This window comes from Loxodonta africana, chromosome 26, assembly GCF_030014295.1.
Source record: "Loxodonta africana isolate mLoxAfr1 chromosome 26, mLoxAfr1.hap2, whole genome shotgun sequence".
Classification (NCBI taxonomy): Eukaryota; Metazoa; Chordata; class Mammalia; order Proboscidea; family Elephantidae; genus Loxodonta; species Loxodonta africana.
Window position 1 is genome coordinate 41,207,993 of NC_087367.1, and position 16,164 is coordinate 41,224,156.

General features: G+C 40.5%; 1 protein-coding gene across 1 annotated transcript in view; it reads right to left on the reverse strand.

The window, feature by feature from the left end:
- The window catches only part of IL20RB (interleukin 20 receptor subunit beta), a 70,129-nt gene extending 60,251 nt beyond the window's left edge, over positions 1 to 9,878 (reverse strand). The window contains exon 1 of the mRNA XM_010599493.3: positions 1,735 to 9,878. Coding sequence (XP_010597795.1) covers positions 1,735 to 1,807 — 73 coding nt within the window. The 5' untranslated portion in view covers positions 1,808 to 9,878. The remainder of the gene's footprint in view (positions 1 to 1,734) is intronic.
- Positions 9,879 to 16,164: the final 6,286 nt, after the last annotated feature.

Sequence of the window (16,164 nt, forward strand, 5' to 3'; positions counted from 1 at the left end):
ATGAATAGATAAGTAATATACAAATAAAAAAGTAAGTAGTAAGAAGTAGAGTTGAATAAATATAGGGTGGGGTCTGGGCAATGAGAAAGAAACAGCACAATTTGGACATCATGGGATAGGAATTTAGAGTCGTTAAGTTTTTTTGATTTTTTTTTATCGTATTTAAGATAAAGGTTTACAGAGCAAACTAATTTCTCATAAAACAATTAACACACATATTGTTTTGTGACATTGGTTGCCAACCGCACGACATGTCAACACTCTCCCCTTCTCAACCTTGGGTTTCCCCATTACTAGCTTTCCTGTCCCCTCCTGCCTTCTCGTCCTTACCCCTGGGCTGGTGTGCCCCTTTAGTCTCGTTTTGTTTTATTGGCCTGTCTAATCTTTGGCTGAAGGGTGAACCTCAGGGTGACCTATAAGGGTGTCTGGCGGCCATACTCTCGGGGTTTCTCCAGTCTCTGTCAGACCAGTAAGTCTGGTCTTTTTTTCTTTTTTGTGAGTTAGAATTTTGTTCTACATTTTTCTCCAGCTCTGTCCAGGACCCTCGATTATGATCCCTGTCACAGCAGTCAGTGGTGGTAGCCAGGCACCATCTAGTTGTGTTGGACACAGTGTGGTGGAGGCTGTGGCAGTTATGGTTCATTAGTACTTTGGACTAATCTTTCCCTTGTGTCTTTGGTTTTCTTCATTCTGCCTTGTTCCAGATGGGGTGAGACCAGTGGAGTATCTTAGATGGTCACTCACAAGCTTTTAAGACCCGAGACACTACTCACCAAAGTAGAATGTAGAATATTTTCTTTATAAACTATATTATGCCAATTGTGCTAGACGTTCCCCAAGACCACAGTCCCCTGCGAAGTTTTTTGATCTAGGAAGGGGCACCATAAATTCGAAGTTGAAGCCAGTTTCAAGCATTTGCAATTGCCTCAGCACTAATATGTTGCCTGACTTAAACTAATTAGAATAATTAGTTCTCAGTATTTTTTTTTTTTTTAAAGGCAGAAAGCTGCCATGAGACCTGAGACTCCCATGAATGCCAGCACTCTGGAGTATTAAAATTAGAAATTTCTCTTAAACTTGATTTGACATAAAGAAACATCAAAGGCTAAAGAGCTGTGATTTTGGAATCATAAAATAGGCAGGTACAAGCAGCCTGGAGTGGAGTAAAGACAATTATGTAACTTCACCTACTGGGAAAGTGCCCCGAACTGATTATTTTAAAATGCTAGGGAAGGCCTGACTGCTACATTTTCTTCAGACCAGGAGAGGAGAGGAATCCAGTTTTTACAAATTTTGTACCCAATATTAAGCCTGCAAATTATACCTTTATAAAAAAAAAAAATTTTTTTTTAATGTGTATTTTGTTATAGTTTTTAATCATTTCATTTTAACCTGTCCTGCTTACAGTTAACATCTCCAAGGCACATACAGGAAGACCAAGATACCTACATTTCACCAGATAATGAGATAAATAACAAAATGCATGGAGCTGTGCTAACCTTTGAATATTCATTTTGATGCCTTACCTTTCTAGGTTTCAAAACAGAATACAGTCTTTTTCTTTTCTTTTGGAGGTAGGAATGGGGGTTTAGGAGCTGAGGAACACTTTTTTAAAAAAAACAGACTCACATGTTCTATACATATATTTCAACCCTAAACCCTAGGAAAGTATTTTCAGCTTTTTAACCTGTATTTGAATCCCGGGCTATTGGCTGTCTTCTAATTTATCCTTACCTGTGAACAAAGACGGAATCAAGGCGTACAGAAACCATATGATGAGACTTGTTGAGATTTCTTCTAGAATCATCCTGAGGGTCTGTTTATGATGGACTCAGCTTGGCCCAGAACATTGTTTCCTGCTGGGATGAGGCATCCTGTCCATTCCAGCCATCCTTGCCTCAGAACACCAATATTGGGGCTGACCTGAGTCATAGTGGAGCCTGAATTGTTCCAGAAACAGCAGCCAGCCCAAACAGCCCAGAAGGGGCGGGCAGTACAGCACTCTTCTCTGGACAAGCCCAGATGTTGCATCAGTGGGAGTGGCCTAACAGAGTTCCAGAGAAAAGGTAACTCAGGGAGCCTGAAAATCTGCCTGGGGGAGACACCCAGACCTCAGGCCCTGGGTGGAGGGAAGGATCCTGGATGCCCACAGAGATCCTGCTTGGCAGGGAGCAGGCAGGATTATCTTCCCAAGCCCTCGTGCTAGCTCTCCTCTTCCAAATCTTTCTCATACAAGTTCATTCAGGATGGCGACTGATTAACTCACTTTGATAATAGATAATCACTTCAGAAAAAAGTAGAGATATTAAAAAAAAATTAATAGCTTTTAAGAAGTTGGGAAATGAGGAAGAATACATAGTTTTTCTTGAATTTGCAAGAAGAAAATCTGAAAGGAGATATAATAACAAGATTGGTTACCTCAAGGCAGAGGGAGTGTGAATTGGTAAGGTGGAGCAAAGGAATAAGAACAAGACTTTTCACTGAATATCTCAATTACTGAACCATGTAGATGTATTATTGAAAATTAACACCAATTAAAAAAAAATTAGAAAACCTTATGATAGAGTTTTGACCCTTGAAATGTTAGCTTTTTAAGGGTTCTAGATACTCAACATGTGTAAATGCAAGAGTGGAAATGTCATGGGATTTAGAGTGCAAAGTATTTTTTTCTGATTTTTTTTTAAATAGTGCTTTAGATGATTTTTTTTTTAGATGAAGGTTTAGAAAACAAATTAGTTTGTCATTAAACAATTAATACACATATTGTTTTGTGACATTAGTTGCAAACTCCACATCACGTCAACACTTTCCCCTTCTCAACCTTGGGTTCCCCATTTCCATTTGTCCAGCTTTTTTGTCCCCTCTTGAATTCTCACCCTTGCCCCTGGGCTGGCGTGCCTATTTAGTATTATTGTTTGTTTTATGGGCCTGTCTATTCTTTGGCTGAAGGGTGAACCTCAGGATTGATCTCAGTACTGAGTTAAAAGGGTGTCCGGTGGCCATACTCTCAGGGTTTCTCCAGTCTCTGACAGAGCAGTAAGTCTGTTTTCTTTTTGTTTTTTTTTTTAGTTAGAATTTTGTTCTACATTTTTCTCCAGCTCTGTCCAGGACCGTATATAGTGATCACTATCAAAGCAGTCCGCAGTGGTAGCTGGGTACCATCTAGTTGTGCTGGATGGACTCAGTCTGGCGGAGGCTGCAGTAGTTGTGGTCCATTAGTCCTTTGGACTAATCTTTCCCTTCTGTCTTTGATTTTCTTCATTCTCCCTTGCTCCAGATGGGTGAGACCAGTGGAGTATCTTAGATGGCCACTCACAAGCTTTAAAGACTCCAGATGCTACTCACCAAAGTAGGATGTAGAACATTTTCTTTATAAACTATGTTATGCCAATTAAGCTAGATGTCCCCTGAGACCTCTGTCCCCAGCCCTCAGCCCAGTAATTTGGTCTCTCAGGGAGTTTAGCTGTATATGAAGTTTCCATGTCCTTGCCTTAGTTCAAGTTGTGCTGATCTCTCCAGGGTTGTGTACTGTTTTACCCTTTACCAAAGTTACCACTTATCTATTGTCTATTTAGTGTTTTTCCCTCCCCAGTCCTCTCCTCCCTTGTAACCATCAGAGATTGTTTCTTTCTGTGTGAAAACCTTTTCAAAAGTCTTTATAATATGGTCTCAGATAATATTTATCCTTCTGTGATTGACTTATTTCATTCAGCGTAATGCCCTTCAAATTCATCTATGTTGTTAGATGTTTCACAGATTCATCATTGTTTATCATTGCATAGTATTCCGTTGTGTGTATGTTCCATAGTTGGTTTATCCATTCATCTGTTGGGCACTTAGGTCTTTTCCATCTTTTTGTTGTTGTGAATAATGCTGCGATTAATATGGGTGTGCATATCTCTATTCGTGTGACAGCTCTTATTTCTCTAGGATATATTCCTAGGGGTGGGGTTGCTGGATCGTATAATATTACTATTTTAGCTTTTAAGGAAGCACCATATCATTTTCCAAAATCGTTCTACCAATTTGCATTCCCACCAGTAGCACAAGTTCCAAACTCCTCGCAACCTCTCCAACATTTTCTATTTTCTGTTTTTTTGATTCATGCCAGTAATGTTGGGGTAAGATGGTATCTCATTGTAGTTTGATTTGCATCGCTCTAACGGCTAGTGATCACGAGCATTTCTTCATGTGTCTGTTAGTTGCCTGAATGTCTTCTTTGGTGAACTCTCTGTTCATATCCTTTGCCCATTTTTAATTGGATTACTCATCTTTTTGTTGTAGAGGTGTTGGATTTTCCTACAGATTTTAGAGATTAGACCTTTGTTGGATTTGTCATAGCCAAAAATTTTTTCCCAGTCTGTAGGCTCTCTTTTTACTGTTTTGGTGAAGACTTTTGATGAGCATAAGTGTTTAATTTTTAGAAGATTCCAGTTATCTAGCTTATCTTCTGATGTTTATGTATTGTTAATTATGGTTTGAATCTTGTTCAGCTTGTTCATGCCATAAGTTGGAATCAACTTGAAGGCAACGAGTTTTTTATTAGGGCCTCTAGCATTAACCCTATTTTTACTTCTATGATCTTTATAGCTTTTGGTTTTATATTTTCATCTTTGATCCATTTTGAATTAGTTTTGTGTATAGTGTGAGGTTGCTATGAGTTGGAATCGACTCGACAGCACTGGGTTTGGTTTGGTGTTTTTATAGTGTGAGGTATGGGCCCTGTTTCATTTTTTTGCAGATGAACATCCAGTTTTGCCAGCACCATTGGTTAGAGACTATCTTTACCCCATTTGATGGACTTTGGGCCTTTGTCAAAGATCAGGTGACTATAGGTGAATGGATTTACACCTGGGTTCTCAATTTTGTTCCATTTGTCAATGTGTCTGTCGTTGAACCAGTACCAGGCTGTTTTAACTATCATAGCTGTATAGTAGGTTCCGAGGTCAGGTAGTGCGAGTCCTCCTACTTTCTTCTTACTTATCCAGGGCTTCTTTCCTCCATATAAAGTTAAAGATTAGCTTTTCCATCTCTTTAAAGGATGCTGTTGATGTCTGTATTGGGATTGCATTGTATTCATAGATTGCTTCGGGTAGAATTGACATTTTCACAATGTAGAGTCTACCTATCCATTAGTATAGTATGTTTTTCCATTTATATAAGTCTCTTTTGGTTTCTTGCAGTACTGTTTTGTAGTTTTCTTTGTACAGGTCTTCTACTTCCGTGGTTAGATTTATTCCTAAGTATTTTATTTTTTAAGGGCTATTATAAATGGCATTTCTTTCCTGATTTCCTTTTTGTAGTTCTCTTTATTGGCGTATAGGAATCCAACTGATTTTTGTATGTTTATTTTGTATCCTGCTATTCTGCTGAATCTATTAATTCCAGTAGTTTTCTTGTGGAGTACTTTGGATTTTCTCTGTATAGGATCTTATCATCTGCAAATAGGGACAGTTTTACTTCTTCATTATCATTTCAATGCCCTTTATTTCTTTTTCTTGCCTTATTGCTCTAGCTAGGACTTCCAGCACAATGTTAAATAGGAGTGGTGATAAAAGGCATCCTTGTCTTGTTCCTGTTCTCAAGGGGAATGTTTTCAGCCTCTTTCCATTAAGAATGATGTTGGCCGTTGTTGGTTTTGTATAGCTGCCCTTTATTATGCTGAGAAATTTCCCTTCTATACCTATTTGAGTTTTTTTTTTTTTTAATCAGGAATGTGCATTGGACTTTGTAGAATCCCTTTTATATGTCAGTGGAAATGATCATGTGATTCTTTGCTTTTATTTATGTGGTGGATTACGTTGACTGATTTTTCTAATGCTGAACCATCCTTACATACCTGGTACGAATCCTACTTGGTCATGGTGTGTTATTTTTTTGATACGATCCTGAATTCTATTGCCAAGAATTGTGTTGAGAATTTTTGCATCTATATTCGTGAAAGATATTGGTCTGTAATTTTCTTTTATTGTGGTGTATTTGTCTGGTTTTAGTATCAGGGTTATGATGGCTTCATAGAATGAATTTGGAAGTGTCCTTTCTTTTTCTATGTTCTGAAATAGTTTGAGTAGTACTGGTGTAAGCTCTTCTCTGAATTTTTGGTAGAATTCTTCAGTGAAGCCATCTGGGCCAGAGCTTTTGTTGTTGTTGTTGGGAGTTTTTTTAATTACCTTTTCAATCTCTTCTTCTCTTATGGGTCTATTCAGATTTTCAACATCATTTTGTGTTAGTTTGGATAAATAGTGTGTTTCTAAAATTTGCCCATTTCTTCTGAGTTTTCAAATTTGTTGAAGTATAGTTTTTCATAATAGTGTTATGATCCTTTTTATTTTAGTTGGATCTGTTTTAATGTCCCCCATTTCATTTCTTATTGTGGTTATTTGCTTCCTCTCCTGTTTTTCTTTTGTCATTTTGCCCAGTGGTTTGTTGATCCTTTCAAAGAACGAACTTTTGGTTTTGATGATTCTTTCTACTGTTTTTCTAAACTCTATTTCCTTTATTTCTTCTCTGATCTTTAGTATTCCTTTTCTTCTGGTGGCTGTGGGCTTCTTTTGCTGTTCTATTTGTTTGAGTTGTGCAGCCAATGTGTTGATTTTTTCTCTTCTTTTTTGATGTATGCATCTGTTGCTATAAATTGATCTCTGAGCACTGCCTTGGCTGTGTCCCAAAGGTTTTGGTATGATGTATTTTCATTCTTGTTTGATTCTAGGAATTTTTTTTTTATTTCATCTTTGATTTCTTCTATTACCCAGTGATTTTTAAGCAGGATGTTATTCAGTTTCCATGTAATTGATTTTTTTCCTTGCTCTTCTTGGTGTTAATTTCTACTTTGAAGGCATTGTGTTCAGAAAAGATACTTTGTATTATCTCAAGGTTTTGGATTTTGTTCTGGGTTGCTTTGTGGCCAAAGATGTGGTCTATTCTGGAGAATGTTCCACGTGCATTGGAAAAGAATGTGTACTTTGTGGCTGTTGTTTGGAGTGTTCTATATATGTCTATGAGTTCAAGTTGGCTGACTGCGTCCTTTAGCTCTTCTGTATCTTGTTGAGTTTCTTTCTTGATCTTCTGTCTTTAACGAGAATGATGTGTTGAAGTCTCCTACTATTATTGTGGAACTGTCGATTTCTCTTTTCAGTGCTGTTAGAGTTTGTTTTATGTATTTCGGAACCCTGTCATGGGGTGCATAGATATTTATTATGGTTATGTCTTCATGATGGCCTGTCCCTTTAATCATTATGTAGTGCCCTTCTTTGTCTTTACGGTGGATTTTATTTTAAAGTCTATTTTATCTGAGATTAGTATTGCCACTCCTGCTTTTTCTTGGTAGTTATTTGCTTGATTTTTTTTTCCATCCTTTGATTTTTAATAAATTTACATCTTTGTTTCTAAGGTGTGTCTCTTGTAGACAGCATATTGATGACTCTTGTTTTTTATCCATTCTGTCACTGTCTGTTTATGGGTACATTTAAGCCATTTACATTCAGCATAATTATCAATAGGTGTGAGTTTACTGCTGTCATTTTGTGGTGCTGATGTTTTCCTTGTTGCTCCTGTTTTTGTGGATTCTTTTTTATTTCTTTTGTCTTTGTAGATTTTTTGTTTACTGAGACTTTGTTTTTCTTCTTTATTTTGATGAGTAGGTTTTTTAACTTTCTTTGTGGTTACCTTGAAATTTACCCTTATCTTCCTAGGTCTGAACAAGTCTATTATTACTTGGTGTCTTAGTCATCTAGTGCTGCTATAACAGAAATACCACAAGTAGGTGGCTTTAACAAAGAAAAATTTATTTTCTCACAGTCTAGTAGGCTAGATGTCCAAATTCAGGGCATCAGCTCCAGGGGAGAGCTTTCTCTCTGTTGGCTCTGGAGGAAGGTCCTTCTCATCAATCTTCCCCTGGATCAGAAGCTTCTCCGTGCAGGAATCCCAGGTCCAAAGGATGTGCTCTGCTCCCAGTGCTTCTTTCTTGGTGGTATGACTTCCCTAACTCTCTGCTTGCTTCCCTTTCCTTTTTAATCTCTTGTGAGATAAAAGGTGGTGCAGGCCACAACTCCCTTTACATTGGATCAGAAATGTGACCTGGGTAAGGGTGTTACAATCCCACCCTAATCCTCTTTAACATAAAATTACAGTCACAAAATGGAGGACAACCACACAATACTAGAAATCATTGCCCAGCCAAAGTGACACACACATTTTTGGGGGGACATAATTCAATCCATGACACTTGGTATCACTATGCCTTCCTCTCCATTAGAACGTTCTATACCTACACTGTTTATCCCCTCTTTTATTGTTCTGATGTTGTTGTCATTTACAGATTAACCTCTCTAGTTCTTTTTTGTAAATCTTTTGGTGTCAAATAGTCCTTGAGAGTTCATTTTCTAGGTTGGTATCTGGCTGGTGTGGTCTTGCATCCTAGATTCAGGCTGTCACCTGATGTTTGTTCTCAAACCGAAGGACTCCCTGTAATAATTCCTGTAAGTTTAGTTTGGTTTTTTACATATTCCCTTAATTTCTGTTTATCTGGAAATGTCCTAATTTCACCATCATATTCGAGTGAGAGTTTTGCAGGATATATTATTCTTGGTTGGCAATTTTTTTCTTTCAAGGCTTTATATGTGTCATCCCATTGACTACTTGCCTGCATGGTTTTTGCCAAGTAATCAGAGCTTAGTCTTTTTTCCCCTCTGTATGTGACTTTTTCTTTTTCTCGAGCTGCTGTCAGGATTCTTTCTTTGTCTTTGGTTTTAGCTAGTGTGATTAGTGATATGTTTTGGTTATTTTCTCTTGGGGTCTATCCTATATGGGGTTGGTTGAGCTTCTTGGATAGTCAGTTTTTCATCTTTCATGATACTAGAAAAATTTTCTGTCAGCAATTCTTCAATGATCCTCTCTGTGTTTTCCATTTTCTCTCCTTGTTCTGGAACCCTGATCACTCACAAATTTTTGCTTCTGATTGTACTCCACGTCATTCTCAGGGTTTCTTCCTTCCTTTTTCTGATTTTTCCTCAAAAAAAAAGTGGTAGCCATGTATTTGTCTTCAATTCCACTGATCCTGTCTTCCGTTGTTTCAAACCTGCTCCTTAGACCTTCTATGACACTGCCCATTTCTGAAACCTTGTTGTTTATCTTTTGAATCTCTAATTGTTGTTTTTGTATGATTTCTTGTCGTTAATTTATTTTGGCATTTTGTTCCTGTATTATTTTCCTGAATTCTTCCACTGTTTTGTCTGTCTTGTCCATGATTTTGTCTCCCTTTTCCATGAATTTGTCTATTTTTTCCTCATTTTTTCTGAGTTTTGCTTCAACTGTTGGATAGCTCTGAATATTAGAGATTCAAAATCCCTATTAGGTATTTCCAGTGTCTTTTCTTCTACTGGACAGTCAACTGTTGCTTTATTTTGTACGCCTACTAAAACAACCTTGTCCTTTTTAAAATATTGTCTTGACATTGTTTTGATATTCTCTGTTTTCTCTGGGACATTCAGTAGTTATTTTCTCAGTTTATTTATTGTAGATTTGTTTGTTTCATCCTATTTTTTGTTTGTTTTATTTGGTTATGTCTGAGCAGACGGACTGGGCATTCTTTGTCATTTGCTCATCTGTGTGCACAATACTTTTCACCTTCTTGTTCAATGGACAGGGCCAGCTGCTCAGCTAAGGTGCAGCAGGGCAGGTCCAGCTAAAGGGGAGGGGCTGGAATGGGTTGTTTGTGGCACATACTGTGGCCAACAAGGTGGGCTAGGGGTCAGTGCAAGTCAGGTTATGGTAGGCCGTGCTTGTGCTGCTTGGGGATGCGATGTTCAGCTCACAGCGCAGATAGGCAGGAGGGAGGCAGGAGGTTGTGGTGAGTGGAGCTAAGTTGGGTATGGGAAAGAAGAGAAAGAGGAGCCAAAAAAAAAAAAAAAAAGTGGAGTCTGCCACAGGAGTGGAGAGACGAGAAACTGAGTAATGAAGAAAAACAAAAAGGAAAAATGAAAAAGAGAAAAACATAAATAAATAAAAATTAAAGAAAAAAAAAGAAAGAAATGCCTCTAGGGGTCCCACCAGTAACCAGGGAAGTGGCTCCCAGGCCTTGAGGCACAACCCATCTAGAAGGGGCAGAGATGGAACACAGCACCAGGTATTCAGGACAGGAAAAGAAGGAAAGTAAAGAGAAATGAGAAACTGAGAAATGAAGAAAAACAAAAGGAAAATTGAAAAATAAAAAGAGAGGAAAAAAAAGAAGAAAGGCCCCTAGGGAAGCTACCAATGCTGCTGTGCAGATCGGGGAAGTGGCTCCCAAGCCATGCAGTACAGCCTGGCTGAAAGGGGCAGAGATGACACACAGTGCCGTGTATTCAGGAGACAGGAAAGAAGGTAAGTAGAGAGAAATGAAGAAAAGGAAAAAAAAAATCATAATAAAAAGAGAGGCCCCAGGGATGCCACAGTATAGCTGCACAGACTGGGGAAGTGACTCCCAAGCCTCACAGTACAGCCTGGCTAGAAGGACAGAGATGGCACACAGTGTCAAGTATTCAGGAGACAGGAAAAGAAGGTAAGTAGAGAGAGATGAGAAACTGAGAAATGAAGAAAAACAAAAAGGAAAAGGAATCAAAATAAATGTCCCCAGGAATCCCAGCGGCATGGCTGTGCAGTCTGGGAAAATGGCTCCCCAGTTGTGCAGTACAGCCTGACTAGAAGGGGCAGAGATGGCATAAAGCATCAGGTATTCAGGAGACATGAAAAGAAGTTAAGAGTGATGAGAAACTGAGAAATAAAGAAAGACAAAAAGGGAAAAAAAGAAAAAATGTATGTATGTATATATATATATATATAAATTAAAAAGAAAAGAATGCCTCCAGGGATCCCACCAATGCAGCTGCACAGACCGGGGCAGTGGTTCCCAAGGCGTGCAGTACAGCCTGGTTAGAAGGGACGGAGATGACACACAGCACCAGGTATTCAGGAGACAGGAAAAGAAGGTAGAGAGAGACAACAAATCAAGAAATGAAGAAAAACAAAACGGCAAAAAGAGAAAACAAACGAACATAAAAGGCCTCAGGGATCCCACCAGCATGGCAGCCAGACTGAGAAAGCAGTTCCCTAGCCGAGTGGTGCTTCACAGCCTCTCAAGAAGAACCAAAGATGGCACATGGAGCTACGTGTTTGAGAGGAAGGAAGAGGAGGAGGTGAGAGGCAAGGAAGAATCCAAAAGAAGCCGAAAAAAGCAACACAGGCAACAACAACAACAACAAATGGCACTGAACGAGCTGATCAGTGAGGTCGGGGCAAATCCAAGCAACACGGAACCAGCACCTCCCAGCCGAATGACAGCAGCTGATTGGGGAGTAGCAGAAGCTGAGCAGGGAGAATAAGGGTAGGGGATGGGAAAGCGTATATCGCTGGTGACTGGGTGCTCTGTCTACTGCTGGGAGTTCCGTGAAGCTCCTTTCCTGTACTTCCTGTCTGCTGATCTCCAACAGGAGTCCAAGATGGTGAATCTGTGCTGTTAGCTGATAGGGGACCTCCGCTCCTATGTCTCCTCTCTCTCTGTTCTCTGTCAGCTTCTTATTCCATTCAGTGCATGGTTGACTTCTCCATCTCTTCATTTGACACTTAGGGTTCCAGGATTGATGTTTGTCTCTGTTTTACTGAGTTTTTTGAGTCTTTGCTGTGGGGGGATGGTGCGGTGCTTCTGTCTATAGTGCTATATTGGCTCTGCCTCTTCCTGCTTCAATTTCAGTTAGTGTCTCCCTTTAATAATTCTTGTAAGTTTGGTTTGGTTTTACATATTCCCTTAATGTCAGCCTAGCGGTACAGCAAAGCCTGCCAAAAATGGAGGTTGGTGCATAGGGCAAGGTGGGTGGAAGAAAAGAAAGGAAGGGAGGGAGAAGAAATAACAGCAACAAGAAAAAAACAAAAAATAAATTAAAAAAATGGTGGTGAGGTTGGTGCAGACCCCCAGAGGCCACATGCAGTGACTCTCCAGCTGAGTGGTGCAGCATAGCCCCTTGAGAATTGCAAGTGCAATGCACAGGGCTGTGTGCATGGGAGAAGGGAAAAGAAGGGAAGGAGACAGAAAAAAAAAAAGAAAAAAGAAAACAAACAAAAAAAAATCAGCCCATCAAGAAGGAGAGGGGATGGCAAATGGGGCTAGCTGGGTGGGAGAAAGGAAAGGAAGGAAGAGAGAGAGAGAGAAGCAACAACAACAAAATGCCAAAACAAACAAAAAAATGGTGCTGAAGGGGCCAACTGGTGGCGGTGGGGTGGACCCTGGTACAATGAGCTCGTGTCTCTCCAGCCAGGGTACCATGGTACATTGGAAATCAGTGGAGGCCACGTAGAGGGAAGGGTGAGGGTGAGAAAGGATGTATCCCTGGTTACCAGGTGCTCTGTCTCCTGTCAGGAGCTCTGTGAAGTTGCCTTCCCATACTCCCTGTTTGTGGTCTTTGGTGACAGGTCCAAGATGGTGAATCCAGGTGGCAGTGAGCTAATATCTCTCTGGGCGAGTGACTGAGGTCTGTTGGAAAGTGGCGGAGGCCTTGTACAGGTAAGAAGGGTGGGGGGTGGGAAAGCATGTATCCCTGGTTACTGGGTGCTCTGTCTCCTGTCGGTAACTTCGTGAAGCTGCCTTCCTGTACTCCCTGTCTGCGTTTTTTGTTAGCCATAGTCCAAGATGGTGAATCCATGCCATGTTAGCTGGTAGGGGACCTCGACTCCTTAGCTCTCCTCATTCTCTGTTCTCTGTCAGTTTCTTATTCCACTCAGTGCTTGATCAAGTTCTTTATTCCTTCATTTGATGCTTAGGGTTCCAGGATTGACATTTGTTATGTTTTATTCAGTTTTTTGGGGTCTTTGCTGAAGAGGGATGGCATGGTGCTTCCATCTATACTACCATGTTGGCTCTGCCACACACTTGCTGTATTAACAACTCTAAATAAATTACGGTAATTTTCTTTTTCCTCATTAAATATTACATGAATGCATAGGACATACCACATTGAGATGTAACATTAAAGATGAGGTCCTTCTCACAATTTTTCAATATGACTGGAAGGGTTAAAACTAGACCTTAACTATGGCTTCATGGTACTCAATCCCTCTGTCACCTGACAGAGACTCATTTGCTCCAACTAGCCAGCCCTTTGCTGGCTGCCTCTCTTTGACTACTAAATGAGCAAAGAAAAGGTTTCCAGTGGAGGTACCTACTGGAGGGTGATAGTTAAAAGTATGGGCTCTGGAGTCAGACTTTGCATCCAGGCTCTGCTACTTAATATGTTTCTTTAGGCAAGTCTGTTTTTTAATTTATTTTGCTGGTTGAGAACAGACATAGCAAAACATACACCAATTCAACTATTTCTACTTGTACAATTTAGTGACACTGATTACATTCTCCGAGTTGTACAACCATTCTCATCCTCCTTTTCTGAGTAGTCCCTCCCCCAATAACATAAATTCACTGCTCCCTAAGGTTCCTATGTAATCTTTCAAGTTGCCATTGTCACTTTGATCTCATACAGTTTTTAAAAAAGCATAATGCTCAAACCAAAAACCCATCCAAACCATTGTTGTTGAGTCGATTCCAACTCATAGTGACCCTATAGGACAGAGTAGAACTGCCCTATAGGGTTTCCAAAGAGCAGCTGTTGGGTTCAAACTGCCAGCCTTTTGGTTAGCAGTCGAGTTCTTAACCACTGCGCCACCACGGCTCCAGGTAATCCTCAAAACACTTTTTTTTTTTTACTAGTTAAACTAAACTATTGTTTGGTTTTAAGAATAATTCAGGAGATATATTTGGTTTAAGCTTTAAAGACTATCTCAGGGCAATAATTTCAGGGGTTCTTCCAGTCTCCATAGCTCCAGAAAGTTTGGAGTCCATGAGAATCTGAAATTATATTCTGTGTTTTCCTGCATTTGATTCAGGATTCTTCTATAGAATCTTTGATCAAAATGTTCAGTAATGGTAACCAGGCATCACCCAGCTCTGGTCTTATGGCAAAGGAGGCAGTTGTTCGTGGATATAATTTGCTGCATATTCCATATCCTCCTCCTATTCCTGACTCTTCTTCCTCTGTTGCTCCAGGCAAATAGAGACTTATTGTTGTGCCTTGGATGGCCTCTTGCAAGCTTTTAAGAGCCCAGGTCCTACATTGAACTAGAAGGTAGAACGAAAGCACTAAACAGGTTATTAGGCCAATTAACTGGGATGTCCCATGAAACCATGATCATAAACCTACAAACCAAGGAACCAAATCCCATGAGGTGTTTGGTTGTACATAAGCCTTAGGCAAGTCTTTTAAACTATCGGCCTAGGGTCCTCATCTGTAGATTAGGGACAATCATAATAGTACCTAACAGATAGGCTGTTGTGAAGACTAAATGAGATGTTACAATCAGAACAGGGCCTGGCATAAAGTATACAGTAAACCTTAGCTGTTTATCTTTTTACTACACCATTTGCAAGAATACTTGGTGCATAGTCTCCTTCAGCCTAACACTGAGTCAGTAGCCACAGCTATGTCCAGACCTCTGGTCACAAGCTACTTGGACACAATCTCTCACTGCTCCCCTGGCTTCTGATCCTGGCTCACCTCACCTCTGGATCTGAGCACACCCCAATTTGTTAGCGTTTGACATGCCAGACTGCAGGCAGCAGTGGATTTAGGAGTGAGGAATCAAGAAGCCAACACTAAGACAACAAAGGAAGACTGGGGACAGATGTTGAGGCCAAGCATGTATGAAGCACTCCAAGTTGGGCCTTGCAAAGTAAGATTTAATTCCCTACTTTTCAGATGAGGACACAGGGCTCAGAGAAATTGAGAGCTTTGCTGTAGATCTCAGAGATGGAGACAGGAATTCCAACTGAGGTCTGCCTAACTGCAAATGCTTTCCACCCACCTTACTACCTTCCAGCTAGCATCAAAGGAGGACTCACAATGTGTTTAAGGGACACAGACTTGTGAGTGGTCCATATTAGCAAAAGCTTTAAAAAACAGGCAAACAAGTTGGCATTCTAAGGATGTAAACATTTAGATTTGGGTTGGAGGAGGTGCCTTCATAGTTCAGCATTCCTTCTGGAAGAATGACATGAGCGCATCCAAGGATGTAAAGGTTGAGGGGAAGACAAATTGAACTAGAGGATGAAAACAAAAGGGTAAATAAAGAGAGAAAATGGAATAGAGAAAGGATAAGGCTCATTTAACTATGCTGTGGTGGAGGAAGGAGAGTTTTTCATGAGATCGGTGGTGAGTTCCACTGGGTGTGGGTCCCTGTCAAGATGCCCCTGTCCAGTGCTGCCATGCTCTGACAAGGGAGTACCACCTGCCAACCCTTCCCAAGCAAGGAATCTCTCTCCTTGGCTATGTACACCTCAAAGGACATTGATGGGTAATGCCACCTGCCTGTCACAGTTTTTGAGCAACAGTCCCTCTCAGGCCTGCTTCAAGACCTACTGAAGAACTCAGACCCATGCCCCTGGGTGAGGAATACTGGATGGCTGTCTCACCCTTGCCGGGACACCCCTGACTCTGATCTTGCTTTCCTTCTCTGGCTTTGAGGTACTTCTCTTTCTATACTATCTCATCAACTGGTTGTGATCTCTCGTCTATGCAATATACTTGATCTTTGAGGTTGTGCGTCAACTTGGCTGGGTCATGATTCTCAGTGGTTTGGCAGTTACGATGTATTTTGGCAATCATATAATGATGTAATCACCTCCATGATGGGATCTGATACGTGATCAACTCCATGATGCGATCTGCTGTGAGTAGCCAATGAGTTGAAAGGGAGTTGCCTTGGGAGTGTGGCCTGCATTCAATATATGTGGCCTTTCTAGCAAAGCTCGCTGGCTTTTTGCTGTGCTCTCTCGATCCTGCATTCAGCTCGTCGGCATCTGACCTCCAGCTCTTGGGACTTGGGCCAGCAGCTTGCTGTCTATCTGCCAGTCTCGGATTCATCAGCCTTTGCAGCTGTAAGCCAGTAGTCTGCCGTCTGACCTGTGGATCTTGGGTTTGTCAGTCCCTGTGGCTATGTGAGTTAGGAGATGCCTCCAGCCTAACACTTGACCCACAGACTTGGGACTTGCCAGCCTCTATAAACGTGTGAGTTATTTCCTTTAGATAAATCTCTATGTATATGTAACATATGCATAGAGATTTATCTATATGTATCACTTCACTGGTT